Genomic DNA, 14,126 nt, shown 5'->3' on the forward strand with positions numbered 1-14,126 from the left:
CTCGTGGGCACATATCTGGAGAAAACCATAATTCAAAAAGATACATGCACCCCAATGTTCATTGCAGCAATATTTACAATAGCCAAGACATGGAAGCACCCTAAAGGTCCATTAACAGAAGAATGGATAAAGAAGATGTGGTGCATAAATAATGAAATATTAATCAGCCATAAAAAGAATGAAATAATGCCATTTGCAGCAACATGGATGGACCTAGAGATTATCATACCAAGTGAGGTAAGTCAGACGGAGATCAACGAATACCATATGATCACTTACAAGTGGAATCTAAAAAATGATACAAATGAATTTACAAAACAGAAACAGACTCACAGATTTAGGAAACAAACTTACGTTTACCAAAGGGAAAAGGCGGCAGGGAGGGATAAATTAGGAGTTTCGGATTAACAGATACACACTACTATATATAAAATAGACAATCGGGACTTCCTTGATGGCGCAGTGGTTAAGAATCTGCCTGCCAACGCAGGGGACGAGGGTTCGATCCCTGCTCTGGGAAGATCCCACATGCCGGGGAGCAAATAAGTCCGTGTGCCACAACTACTGAGCCTGCGCTCTAGAGCCTGCAAGCAACAACTACTGAAGCCCGTGTGCCTAGAGCCTGTGTGCCTAGAGCCCGTGCTCCACAAGAGAAGCCACCGCAATGAGAAGTCCGTACACCACAACAAAGAGTACCCCCTGCTCACTGCAACTAGAGAAAACCCATGTGAAGCAACGAAGACCCAACACAGACAATAATAACAATAATGGTAATAATAATAATAATAAAGTTCCCTAAAAAAAATAATCAACAAGGACCTACTGTATAGCACAGGGAACTCTACTCAATACTCTGTAATAACCTATATGGGAAAAGAACCTGGAAAAGAGTAGACATATGTATATATATTGATATAACTAAATCACTTTCCTGTATACTCAAAACTAATACAACACTGTAAATCAACTATACTCCAATATAAAATTAAAAAAATTTTTTAAGTTGTTACAAAATAATGGCTCTAGAGAAATAAATGTCTGTTGTTTAAAAAAATAAAAAATAACAAATAACAGCTTTACTGAGCTATAATTCACATACCATAAAATTCACTTTTCTAAAAGCATACAATTCAGTAGTATTTAGCATATCCTGAGTTACACTATCACCACTAATTTTAGAATATTTTCATCAATCCAAAAAGATGGCCAAATTCATTAGCAGTCACTTCTCATTCCTCCCTCCCCCAGCAATACATTTATTTTCAATTTCTATAAATTTGCTTATTCTGAACATTTAATAAGCTTAGAATCATACAATATGTGTTCACGTGGGACTGGCTTCTTTCACATAGCACAATGCTTCAAGGTTTACCATGTTGTACCATGTATCAGTACTTCACTCCTTTTTATTGCTGAATAATATTCCATTTTATGAATATACATTTTGTATATTTTTATGTGTACTTTCATCTGTTGATGTTTCCATTTTTGGCCACTATGATAATGCTATGAATATTTGAGTGCAAGTTTTTGTGTGAACATATGCTTTCAATTTTCTTGCACAAAACCCTGGAAATGGAATTGCAGTGTCATATGGTAGTTCTATATTCAACATTTTGAGGAACTGCCAAACTGGTTTTCAAATTTTTCAGTTTTTCAACGCCACCAGCAATGCACGAGGGCTCCAGTTTATCTACATGTTCAAAATTTGTTAATGTCTATCTTTTTATTTTAGCCATCCCAGTGTGAAGAGGTATCTCACTGTGTTTTTGGTTTTTTGGTTTTTTTGTTTGTTTTGGGGTTTTTTGTTTTTAATAGTTGAAGACTTTAATACCCGTTTCTCAATAAGTGAGAGAATGAGACAAAAAATCCGGAAGAGTATGGAAGAGCTCAACAGAACCATCAATAAATGGGATATAATCATTTAACAAACACTTTACCCCCAAACAGCAAAACAAACATTCTGATTAAGTGCCTATGGATATATATCAATACATACCCTTTCTTGAGCAATAAATCCATCTTTTTTTTTTTACATTGTTGTTTTGATTTACGTTTCTCTAATAGCTAATGACACTAAGCATCTTTGCATGCACTTGGTCACTTGTATATGTTCTTTGGAGAAATTACCATTCAAATCCTTTGCCCACTTTTTAATTGGGTATTTGTCTTTTCCTTATTGAGTTGTAAGAGTTCTTTATATATGCTGGATACAAATACCTTATCAGATATATAACTTGCATTTATTTTCTCCCAATCCATGAGTTAGTTGCCTTTTCCCTCTCTTGATGGACTCCTTCAAGAGCAAAAGTTTTTAATTTTGATGAAATCCAATTTATATTTTTCTTTTGTCACTCGAGCTTTTGATGTCATATTTAAGAAACCATTGTCTAATCTAAAGGTCATAAGTATTTACACCTACAGTTTCTTCTGAGAGTTTTATACTTTTAGACCTTGTATTTAGGTTTAAGATCAATTTTGAGTTAATTTTTGTATATGGTATGAAGTAGGAGTTAAAATTCATTCTTTTGCATGTTGATATCTAGTTATTCCAGCACCATCTGGTGAAAAGACTTCATTCCCCCACTGAACTGTTTTGGTATACTTGTCAAAAATCAATTTATGATTGATAATTTTAAGATTTATTTCTAGATTCTTAATCCTCTGCCATTAGTCTATATGTCTAGACTTTTGCCAGGTATACTGTCTTGATTACTTCAGGTGTGTAGTAAACACTGAAATCAAGAAGCTTAAGTCCTCCAATGTTATGAATTGAATTGCATTCTCCCAAATTCACATGCGGAAGCTCTAACCCCCAATGTAACCAAACTTGGAGACAGAGATTTTAAGGAGAAAATTAAAATTAAATGAAGGTGCTATGATCTGAATTATGTCCCCCCAAAATCCATATACTGAAGCCCCAACTCCCAATGTGATGGTATTTGGAGATGGGGCCTTTGGGTTCCAAAACTCTAAGAAAATTAATTTCTGTTGTTTAAGCCACTCAGCCTACGGTATTTCGTTATGGCAGACCTAACAGACATCCATCCAGTTCTGTTGTTCTTTTTCAAGACTGTTTTTGCCATTCTGGGTACCTTGAGTTTCCATATCAATTTACGATCCACTTGCCAATTGCTACAAGCATGCCAGCTGGGATTCTGATAGGGATTGCACTGAATCTGCAGATCAGTTTGGGGAGTGTTGCCATCTTAACAATATTAAGTCTTCTAATCCATGAGCATGAAATTCTTTTCATTTACTTAAGCCTCCTTTTATTTTCTTCCAACCTCGTCTAGCAGCTTTCAGTGTACGTGTCTTATACTTCTGTTACATTTATTCCCAAGTATTTTATTCGTTTTTGATACTATTGTAAATGAACTTTACAATTTTTTTTATTTTCAGATTATTGGGAATATAGAGAAAAGGAACTAATTTTTGTATTTTGATCATGCATTCTGCAACCTTGCTAAACTGATTTATTGGTTCTAGCACATTTTTATTGGTTTTCTTAGGATTTTATATACACAAAAACAAGTCATCTGTCAATAGAGATAGTTTTATTTCTTCATTTTTAATGTGGATGTCTTTTACTTCTTTTTCTTGCCTAATTTCTGTGATTAGGACTTCAATACAATGTTGAATAGAAGTGGCAAGAAAGGACATCCTTAACTTGTTCCTGACCTTAAGGGGGAAGTATTAGTCTCTCACCATTAAATATGTAGCTGTGAACTTTATCAGGTTGATGAAATTCCCTGCTGGCCCTAGCTTGTTTTGTGGTTTTTTGGTTTTTTGTTTTTTTTCACCATGAAAGGATGATGGATTTTGTCAAATATTTTTTTCTGTATTGATTGAGATGATCCTGTTTTTTGTCCTCTATTCTACTAATATAGTGTATTACATTGATTGATTTTCATATGTTGAACAACCTTGTATAAACCATGGCATATAATCTTCTTCTATGCTGCTGATTTTGGTTTGCTAATATTTTCTTGAGGATTTTTGTGTCTGCATTCATAGAAATAATGAACATAAATATTGATCTGTAGTTTTCTTGTGATGTTCTTTGTCTGGTTTTGGTATCAAGGTAACACTGGCTTCACAGAGTGAGTTGGAAAGTGTTCCCTCCTCTTTAATCTTTTTGGAAAACTTTGTGAAAGATTGGTGTCAATTCTACTGTAACATTTGGCAGGATTCACCAATGAAGCCATCTGGGCCTGAGCTTTTCTCGGTAGGTAGATTTTTTATTACTAATTCAATTTCTTTCCTTGTTATAGGTCTGTTCAGATTTTCTATTTCTGACTGAGTCAGTTTTAATAGTTTGTGACTTTCTAGGTATTTGTCCATTTCACTTAGGTTAACTAATTTGTTGGCACACAGTTGTTCATAGTATAAACCTTTATTTTTGTAAGGTCAGTAGTAATGTTACCACTTTTACTTCTGAATTTATTAATTTTAATCTTCTTTTCCCTTGGTAAACTTAGCTAAAGGTTTGTCAATTTTGTTGATCTTTTCAAATAAAGAACTTTTGATTCTGTTGATTAATACTATTTTTCTATTCTTTATTTCATTCATTTCTCTTCTAATCTTTATTATTTCTTTACCTCTGTTTGCTTTCAGTTTAGTTTCCTCTCTTTTTTCTAATTTCTTAAGGTGGAAAGTTAGGTTATTGACTTGAGATCACTCTTCTTTTTTAAAATAGATGTTTATAGATATAAATTCCCCTTCTGAGCACAGCTTTAGCTATGTCTCATAAGTTTTGATATGTTGTGTTTTTTTTTTCATTTTACTCAAAGTATTTTCTAATTTCCCTTGTGACTTCTTCTTTCACCACTGGCTTTCTTAGGAGTGTTATGCTTAATATCCACTTTTTTTGTGAAGTTCCCAACTTTCCTTCTGCTTCTGAATTCCAATTTCACTCCATTGTGATCAGAGAACACATTTTGTATTATTTCAATCCTTTTGAATTTATTAAGGCTTGTTTTATGACCTAGTGTATGGTCTATTCTGAGAATGTTCCATGTACACTTGAGAAGGATGTGTATTCTGTTTTGAGTGGAATGTCCCATAGATGTTTTTAGTTCTAGTTATATAGTTTTGTTCATCTTCTATTTCCTTGTTGATCTTCTGTCTAGTTAGTCTATACATCATTTAAAGTGGGGTATTGAAATCTCCCAACTATTATTGCAGAATTGCCTGTTTTTCTCTTCAATTCTGCCAGTTTTTGTTCCATGTATTTTATTTATTTATTTATGTTTATGTGGTGATTTATTTCTGTTCCATATATTTTAGAGTTCTCTTATTAGGTGCATAGAAGTCTATAATTATTATGAATTCCAGATGGATTGACCCTTTTATTATTATAAAATATTCTTTCTTGTCTCTAGTAATTTTTGCCTTTAAGCCTATTTTATCTGATATTAGCATAGTCACTTCAGCTCTCTTTTGGTTATTATTTGCATAGTATACCTTTTTCCATCCTTTTACTTTCCATCTGTTTCTATCTTTAAATCTAATGTGTCTCTTATAGACAGCATATAGTTGAATCCTGTTTTTTTCATTCATTCTGTCTATGTCTGCCTTATGCTTGAAGAGTTTAATCCACTTATGTTTAACAATTTAATGTAATGTCTGCTATCTTGCTGGGGTTTTTTTGTTCTTGTTGTTAATGTAATGTCTGCTATCTTGTTAGGTCTTTTTTTGTCCCTCTGTTCCTCCGTTACTGCATTCTTATGTGTTAAATAGATATTTCTAGTGTGCCATTTTCATTCCCTTTATGTTTCTTTTACCATATTTTGGATGGTAAGTTATTTTTAAGTTATTTTCTTGGTGGTTACCCTGGGGATTATAGGTAACATTTTAACTTGTAACTATAGATTTTGCTTTGTTTCAAGTTTCTTCTTGGATTTGAATAGTCTAGTCAAACTTAACCCCGGAAAAATAAAAAGGCACTTTCAACACACACTGTCTAGGTACACACTGGGAGGTTGCTATGATAACAAGCACCAGCCTCTGGTATGAACACTTACCTTGCCTAATAGTATGTTCTGCCACAACCTAAAGATACTGAAGTAGCTTCTATCCCTGGCAGCAAAAGATGTGAAGAAAAACTGCAAAGACAAATAACAGGACAATTTTAGTGTTATAGAGAAAAAAGGGAAAGTATCCATCATGACAGTCTGCTGGCACTTGCTATGGTCAAAGCAAACTAGTAGGTCACCATTGCCTACATTATATACTAATTTTTGTTAAACTTTTCATTACAATAGAAGAAAACCAAGTAATTGGTGCATGAACAAGGTGTCTTTTAAAATTGTACCTTACTGCAAAATAATTTTATCAATATTTACTAGGGAAAGGAGCTTGAAATGGGTAGCTATTTATGCTCATCGTAGTTTAGTTATTTTTTAATTAACTAATTAATTTATTGGCTTTGTTGGGTCTTCATTGCTGCACATGGGCTTTCTCTAGTTGCGGCAAGCAGAGGCTACTCTTAGTTGTGGTGCGTGGGCTAATCTTAGTTGTGGTGTGTGGGCTTCTCATTGCAGTGGCTTCTCTTGTTGCAGAGCATGGCTCTAGGCACGCAGCCTTCAGTAGTTGTGGCATGTGGGCTCAACAGTTGTGGCTCGCAGGCTCTAGAGCGCAGGCTCAGTAGTTGTGGTGCACAGGCTTAGCTGCTCCACGGCATGTAGGTATCTTCCTAGATCAGGGCTCAAACCCGTGTCCCCTCCATTGGCAGGTGGATTCTTAACCACTGCACCACCAGGGAAGTCCTGTAGTTTAATTATTAAACTCAATCTAAATAAATTTATGAAAAAACTTGAAATTTTATTTATTCTGAACTTTGCAAAGAGATATTATTTGGTGGCCATTTGAGCCAAATATACACAAAGAATAAGAGAAAAACAAAAGTGGATTTCAGAAATAGATTTATTTTAAGGATCTTAATTTAAAATTATATCATCTTTCATAGTCTTCTAAAAAATCCAGAAATACCTAATCTCAACTAATTATTGATATAAAACTCCCATGTTAACACTAAACTTTGCTTTGAATGTTGTAGAAGAAAAATAGCATACTTCAATCTATAATTCCATGTTTGCTTTTAGCCCTATCTCTTCCTCTGCATGTAACTGATTTTTGCAAAGTCACATCTTAAAATAGGTTTTTATGAGAAAACATGACAAGTGGCAGCACTAAATACAGTCTCTCAGTGTATCATCTCTTCTGATCTCCCAGTTAGTGACTTTTCATGATTGACTGGTTACCTTTAGGAAAGAGAAAGCGGAATTCCGTGTTTGATTTTTTAAATAAAATGCCAAACAAAATAATATTTGAGGTGTTTATACATTTCATAGAAATATTTTAAAGTAATATTTCTCCAATTAATAAATTGAAACCTTGTTTACATAATATTCTTCTTAAAGCAAAACTTTTTATAACAGGGATAGATCTAGGAGCTCTTCCAAACACAGTGACATATATAATATGTGACCTAATGATCACTATTTACTACCCTCTATCTCCTTTTCTTAGATCAAATTTTAATAATCTTACAACCTTGTATGTAGATATACAGAGAAGAAAATCTCCTAGTCCATCTCTTCTTCACCATGGTTTATGCTTACTATTCCCACTTTTAAACTAAATACCTTGTTATCAAGTTTATCCACTCTTGTTTACCAAAACCACATTCTCAACTCCTTAACACTCCCATCTTTCTGGGCAATCTATGTAAATTACCATCTTATTTTATTCCTTGCTAGCTATCCAACTTCAAAAATTTATTAATAAATCTTGCTTCAATAATAACCTTAGGGAGTTCCCTGGTGGCCTAGTGGTTAGGATTCCAGGCTTTCACTGCTGTGGCCTGGGTTCAATCCCTGGTCAGGGAACTGAGATCCTACATGCTGTGTGGTGTGGCCTAATAATAATAATAACAACAATAACAAGCTTAATTTGGGAGGAATTCTGGATAATGATATCTCTAAGCTGCTGGCGCATAGCACATATGCTAGAAATGGAAACAACTAAAAGTACCATGATTAACCTACCCTTAATCTAGAACCCATGGAGGGATAAATATTTAGTAGCATAGATTTTTTTCTCCATGATGATGGAAAAAGAGATCACTGAATCAATATAGTGAGGTACTTAGGACCACAGTCTCTGCAATTAAACTACCCAGGTTCACGTCCTGGCTCTACCACTTAGTTCTGTGAGTTTGAGTCACTCTTCTTTTCTTTAGTTTCCTCATCTATCAAATGAGAATAATTTCAATAGCAAGTTTGTGTGAGAACTAAATGAGAAAATATATGTAAAAAACAACACAGTATTTAGAACAAGTCTGTTCAGCAAATGCTAGCTGTTGTCATTATTAAAAATTTAAATGCTTGACCATGAAGTTACATTACTTACATGAGAAAGAGCTGCACATGAGCTTAAGAAAGCATGGTAAGGATAAAGAAGATGTGGCATATATATACAATGGAATATTACTCAGCTATAAAAAGGGATGAGATGGAGCTATATGTAACGAGGTGGATAGACCTAGAGTCTGTCATACAGAGTGAAGTAAGTCAGAAAGAGAAAGACAAATATTGTATGCTAACTCACATATAAGGAATCTAAAAATGGTACTGATGAACTCAGTGACAAGAACAAGGACGCAGGTGCAGAGAATGGACTGGAGAACTTGAGGTTTGGGAGGAGGTGGGGGGTGAAGGGGAAACTGAGACGAAGCGAGAGAGTAGCATAGACATATATATACTACCAACTGTAAAATAGATAGCCAGTGGGAAGTTGTTGTATAATAAAGGGAGTTCAACTCGAGGATGGAAGATGCCTTAGAGGACTGGGATGGGGAGGGTGGGGGGGACTCGAGGTGGGGGGAGTCGAGGGAGGGAGGGAATACGGGGATATGTGTATAAAAACAGATGATTGAACTTGATGTACCCCCCCAAAAAATAATAAATAAATAAATAAATTTTTTAAAAAAAGAAAGCATGGTAAGACTGTTCACTGCAGCACTGTTTGTAAGAAAACAATAGAAATCAGCTAAAGGTCAAGGAAACAGTAGTAAATCCATTCTATGAAATACTATACAGCACTTTAATAAACAGAGATAGGCCAATCTATATGTGCTAACTTGTGACTCCAAGAGATAACGTTAAGTTCTTTATCAAGAAAGGAGAACTGAAGAACAATGCATATAAGACAGCATTTACTTTAAAAACAAAGCAAAACTATACGTTTATATATATGCATATATACATGTAAATTCAAAGGAAGGAGGTCTGAGAAGATATATACCAAACACTGATAACAGTTTGCCTCTAAAAAAGCAATGGGATGGGGTATTACAGGCATCAAAAAGAGATGTTAGTTTTAGAATTATTTGATGATTTTCTTAAACAGTGCAATGGATATTTACGTTGACAAAGATTCAATTAAAAATCAAGCAAAGGAAAAAAGAGAGAATTTTATTTAAGCCAAAGTGAGGATTATAACCCAGGAGGTAGTCTTTCAGAAATCTCTGGGGACTGTTCCACTCGTCAGGAGTTAGAGATGCAGTCAGACAAAGAATTATGTATTATTTTAACAGGTTAACATTATACATAAAGTTCATTAGAGATGTTTGGTCAGGTAAGCATGTACAGAGCGAGCCTTTAGGTTCATTGTGACCCCAGTACAGGATGGAGAAAGAAATATTAATCTTAAAATTACAATGCTGGTGTCTGAAGAACGGGACCATTTTCCTCAAAGGTTGATTATACCGTCCTGCTCCGAGGAGGTCTGGTTAACGTGTAATACAGATGCACACTGCACACTGGGAAAGGCCTGTCCCAAACGGGGGCATGCTGGGATGTGTTACATGTGTTTCAATTCTGACTTAGTTTGATTGTCCTGCCACAGAAAAATTTACGATTTTTTTCCCTCATCACATATATTAACTGTAAAATTAAGAATAAGTTTATTTTAGGTCTTGTTCCCTTTCTGAACAGTTCTGCCCTAAAGCAGGGTATCCACACCAGAGGGGAGGGGACGAGTGGCGGAGCTGCAGTAGCCCAAAGCAGGGTGGCAGCATCAGAGAAGAATGAGGAGGTTGTCCACATAGAAGCACCGCCCTGTGTGGAGTATCAGAGCCCAAGAGGGTAAGAAGGGCTTTCACATATGGGGATGTGATCTGAAGCACAGTGTGGAAACAAGAACGGGGTGAGGGGCACAAACCAGAGCCCAAGGAGGGCGGCCAGGGAAAGGGGTAGCCTGGTGTGGGTGTCCCAGCCCACGCATGGTGAACAGTGCAGCCACGCACAGGGCAGCCTACAAAGGCACATCGGAGCCAGAGCGGGTGAGGGCGACATAGGGTGACGCACCCACGAGGGTGGTTTCGTGCTGGGGAATCAGACCCTGAGCAGGGCGAGGAGGGCGGCCACATACAGGGACGGGCTGGCACAGAATGCGGGAGCACAAGCAGGGAACGGAAACGGAGAGCGCCCCTGGCGCTGGGTAATGTGAACACAGGGAAGGTGCTTGGCATGGGGTGCCAGCCCAAGCAGGGTGAGGAGAGTTTTACAGGATGAGAGCCCTTGTGTGGTGGTGGGATGGCCAGCAACCTGACTCTGTTAGAAACCAAGTGTGGGGGAGGGGCGGCAGAGGAGATGAAGATGCGTTAGATCAGGTCCACAGATCAAAGTAAATACCTTAACGATAATGGGAGCCTGGTTTCTCTCAGTCAGGGAAGGGAGTTACAATTACAAAAGGGAAGGGACTTCCCTGGCAGTTCAGTGGTTAACACTGCAGGCTCCCACAGCAGGGACACAGGTTCCATCCCTGGTCAGGGAACTAAGATCCCACTGGCCATACAATGCAGCCAAAAAAAGGGGGGGAGGGGGGGAATATTCGTGTGAATTGGTGGTTTACCATTCATGGATAGATAGATAAACATGGATGTATAAATAGGAATATATGTGTGTATATTGTGTATATGGGTGTGTAATTTTTATATAGTGTATATCCCCTTGTTCTGCCCAATTAGAGGGCTCAAACAGTGACACCTCTATAGCAATGAACAAACTGGCTTCTACATATCAGTCTCCGTAAAAGAAACCAGGACTTGTTGGAGAAATGGCTGATTCTAGGGCTGAGGCAGGGAAAGCCTATAACATCTTGGGCTAAAAAGCAAGGAAATAATTCTGAGAACAGTCAAAAGGAGCCAGCTTGAGGGGGCTCCCACTGGTCACATTTGGGACAATTTGAGCATCAAAATAAATAATGATAGCAATGGATTATAATTCACTGAATAAAATAAGAAGCTATGAGGTCATACTGATATAAGTAAATAAATGAATATATTTTATGAGGAACAGTATATTTACATAGTTTCAAAGTAGTTTACTACAAAACATTATTACAAAGGAAAATAAGCTAACTTTACAGTAAAGTCTGGCAGACACCACCTTATTCAAGTGATCAAAGTGAGTATCACCAGTAATGGTAGAAATTAAATCATGTACCATTTGATAGGATGCAACGGAAAGAACAGAGAACTTCTGTGTTATTTCTGGCAAAACTGCATAATTTAAACTTAGTCATAAGAAAATATCAGACAAACACAGTTGAGGGATAGTCTACAAAATAACTGACCTATAATCTTTAGAAGTGTCAAGGGCACAAAAGTCAAGGAAAGACTAAGGGTCTACTCCAGAATAAGGAAATTAAAGAGCATGACAGCTAAATGTATTTCTGAACTGGGCCTATTACTATAAAGAATATTGTTGGGATAAGTGAGAAAACCGAAGCAGGTTGGAGAATTGAGCAGTGGTAATGGTCAATGTTAATTTATTGAATTTGATGGTCATGTTGCGGTTATGTAGGAGAATGTCTTTGTTAGAAATACCTGCTATACATTCTTTAACCACATATTAGGTTCACTTCCAACTGCCATCTTTTTGGGGGGATGAAAAACTCCCTACCTGAAATATATTTGCTGATAAATACAACTTGAGATTTTTCTTTGAAATTAAACTGTAAAAGTGTTTTTAAAAAAAAAGACAGAAAAAGAAATACATGCTAAACTATCTGAGGTCATGTCTGGGGTGATAAGGCTTCAGACTGACAACTTATTCTCAGATAGTTCAGAAGGGAAAAGTTCTTTGTATTGTACCTGGAAGTGTTCTTCAGGGATGAGATTGTTGAAAAAGCAAAAAAAAGTGCACGTGAAAGAAACTCTGCAAAATTAAATAGTATCATTATAATGATTCAATCTCATGATCGTGTCTCTCTCCCCTCTCCCCTGATCTTTCCTTTTTCATTTCCTTCCTTCCTTCTTCCTTTCCTTCCTTTCTTCCTTCTTCTTCACTCCCTTCCATACTTTTCTTCTTCCTTCCTTTCTTATTTCTTTTTCTTTCTCAGCAGTATGCTTCTAATGTCACATACAGAGCCCTTATCAATTTTCCAGGTAGGTAGAGAAAGATTCTTCATACCAAGAAATGATGGGTATTGTAGGTAGATAATAAAAATGATGGCAGTTAAAGAAAATCGCCATTCTAAAAAAAGATTGTAATGATTATGTGTTTACTTGTATGCTACCAAATCTCTGTTCACCAGGACCATTGGTTTTTATTAGTTGCTATTGTGCAGGTATTATTGACCAAACAACCATCATGGAGTTATAGGGTATTTAGAAATAATAAGGATGTTTGCTCAGGCTTACCCTACCTACCTCTTATAATGAAGAAATGAAAAATATGGGAGAAAATTCTCTGTAAACTATCAACCACAAAATATTTCAGCAGCCATTTAAAGTTAATCACCAATAAGTATTTAAGTATAGAGAAATCTAGTATTAAATACAATGTATCACTATTAGATATTCCTAACTCCAAGAAGAACTGCTTATTTTCCCAACATTGATGATCAGTATGAGGCAGATTCTCTCCACTTTATGTAACAAGGCAAAGGTAGGAAAGTTTTCCACCTTTTCACCCTCCATAACTATCTGGATAGCATTTGGGATGGATCGAGCAGTTTTCTCCTTGGTCATGAAGGTTATGTTCTTCAAAGCAACAGAAATCTAAATACACAAAAAAGGGATGAAAAATTGCAAAACCAATTTCTCAGAAACATACACAACACAAAATGCCAAGTATTACATCAACCTAGTCCAGAATATTCAGGTGAAAAATCTAAAGGAGTTAATAAGCACATGCTCACATTCTCTGAGCTAAACACGGTGAACAGACATTCTTCCCTTCAGTGATTTCTTCCGTCAGCTCCTACATCTACTATGAGGATAAAGTGTGAAAAGGCACTGTGAGTGTTTATGTTCCACATTGACACACACACACAGACGCACAAATACACAAAAAAAATTCAGACAGCCTGTCACATAGACATGCTTTTGGCAGCCAAAAGGAGGTATGTTCAAGCTTTTTTCAACCTGAAATCTCTTTTCCCAACTATATTCAGTATTTACAAACGGAGCTCAAAGTATTAAGAAAAACATATTACACACTTATACTATACATAAATATATTTAGATGTATACAAGTATAGATAAATATATGTAACACTTTGAAATCTAAAGTACATTGTTTTTAGGATGACTGTATACATTTTTATTTATGCAATTATTTGTATCAGCAAATCAAATGAAAATACATCTTACTGTAGTTTCCCATCTGAAGATGTTGCTATAGAAACATAGCTAGTTTTCTGAAAAGTACCGTCATCCCTGAAGCAAAATGTCCCTCTGAAGAGCACAAGTGTAATCTACATAAACAAAAAATAAGGAACAGCTTAGGAACAAAAATATATGGCAACTTCATAAATCCTATACTACTTGAACACATGGAAAGTCATCGCTTTGCTCAGTAGTTCATTCATTCATTTATTCCTATACTTTGGGGACTATACACCAGATATTTCGCTAGTCACTAGGGTTACCAGAAATGAAACTTGCCCTCATGGAACACTGTCTAGAATGAAAGGCATACAATAAACAAATAGAAAAATAAGCATAGTGACCAAAGTGTGGAGAAAGCAGGGAGCATATAACAAGGGGTATACAGGTTTGGGGGATGGGGCAGGGAGAGTACACATGGAAAAGTTCTCCAGAAGAAGTGATC

The 14,126-nt window shown here is 36.1% G+C and overlaps 1 protein-coding gene across 1 annotated transcript in view; it reads right to left on the reverse strand.

Annotated features, from left to right (window-relative positions):
• The window catches only part of GRAMD1C (GRAM domain containing 1C), a 96,969-nt gene that overhangs the window by 41,986 nt on the left and 40,857 nt on the right, over window positions 1–14,126 (reverse strand). Inside the window, 3 exon segments of the mRNA XM_057696917.1 lie at window positions 6,027–6,107; window positions 12,977–13,072; window positions 13,667–13,770. Of these exon segments, the coding sequence (XP_057552900.1) occupies window positions 6,027–6,107; window positions 12,977–13,072; window positions 13,667–13,770 (281 nt within the window).

This window comes from Hippopotamus amphibius, chromosome 10, assembly GCF_030028045.1.
Source record: "Hippopotamus amphibius kiboko isolate mHipAmp2 chromosome 10, mHipAmp2.hap2, whole genome shotgun sequence".
Lineage (NCBI taxonomy): Eukaryota > Metazoa > Chordata > Mammalia > Artiodactyla > Hippopotamidae > Hippopotamus > Hippopotamus amphibius.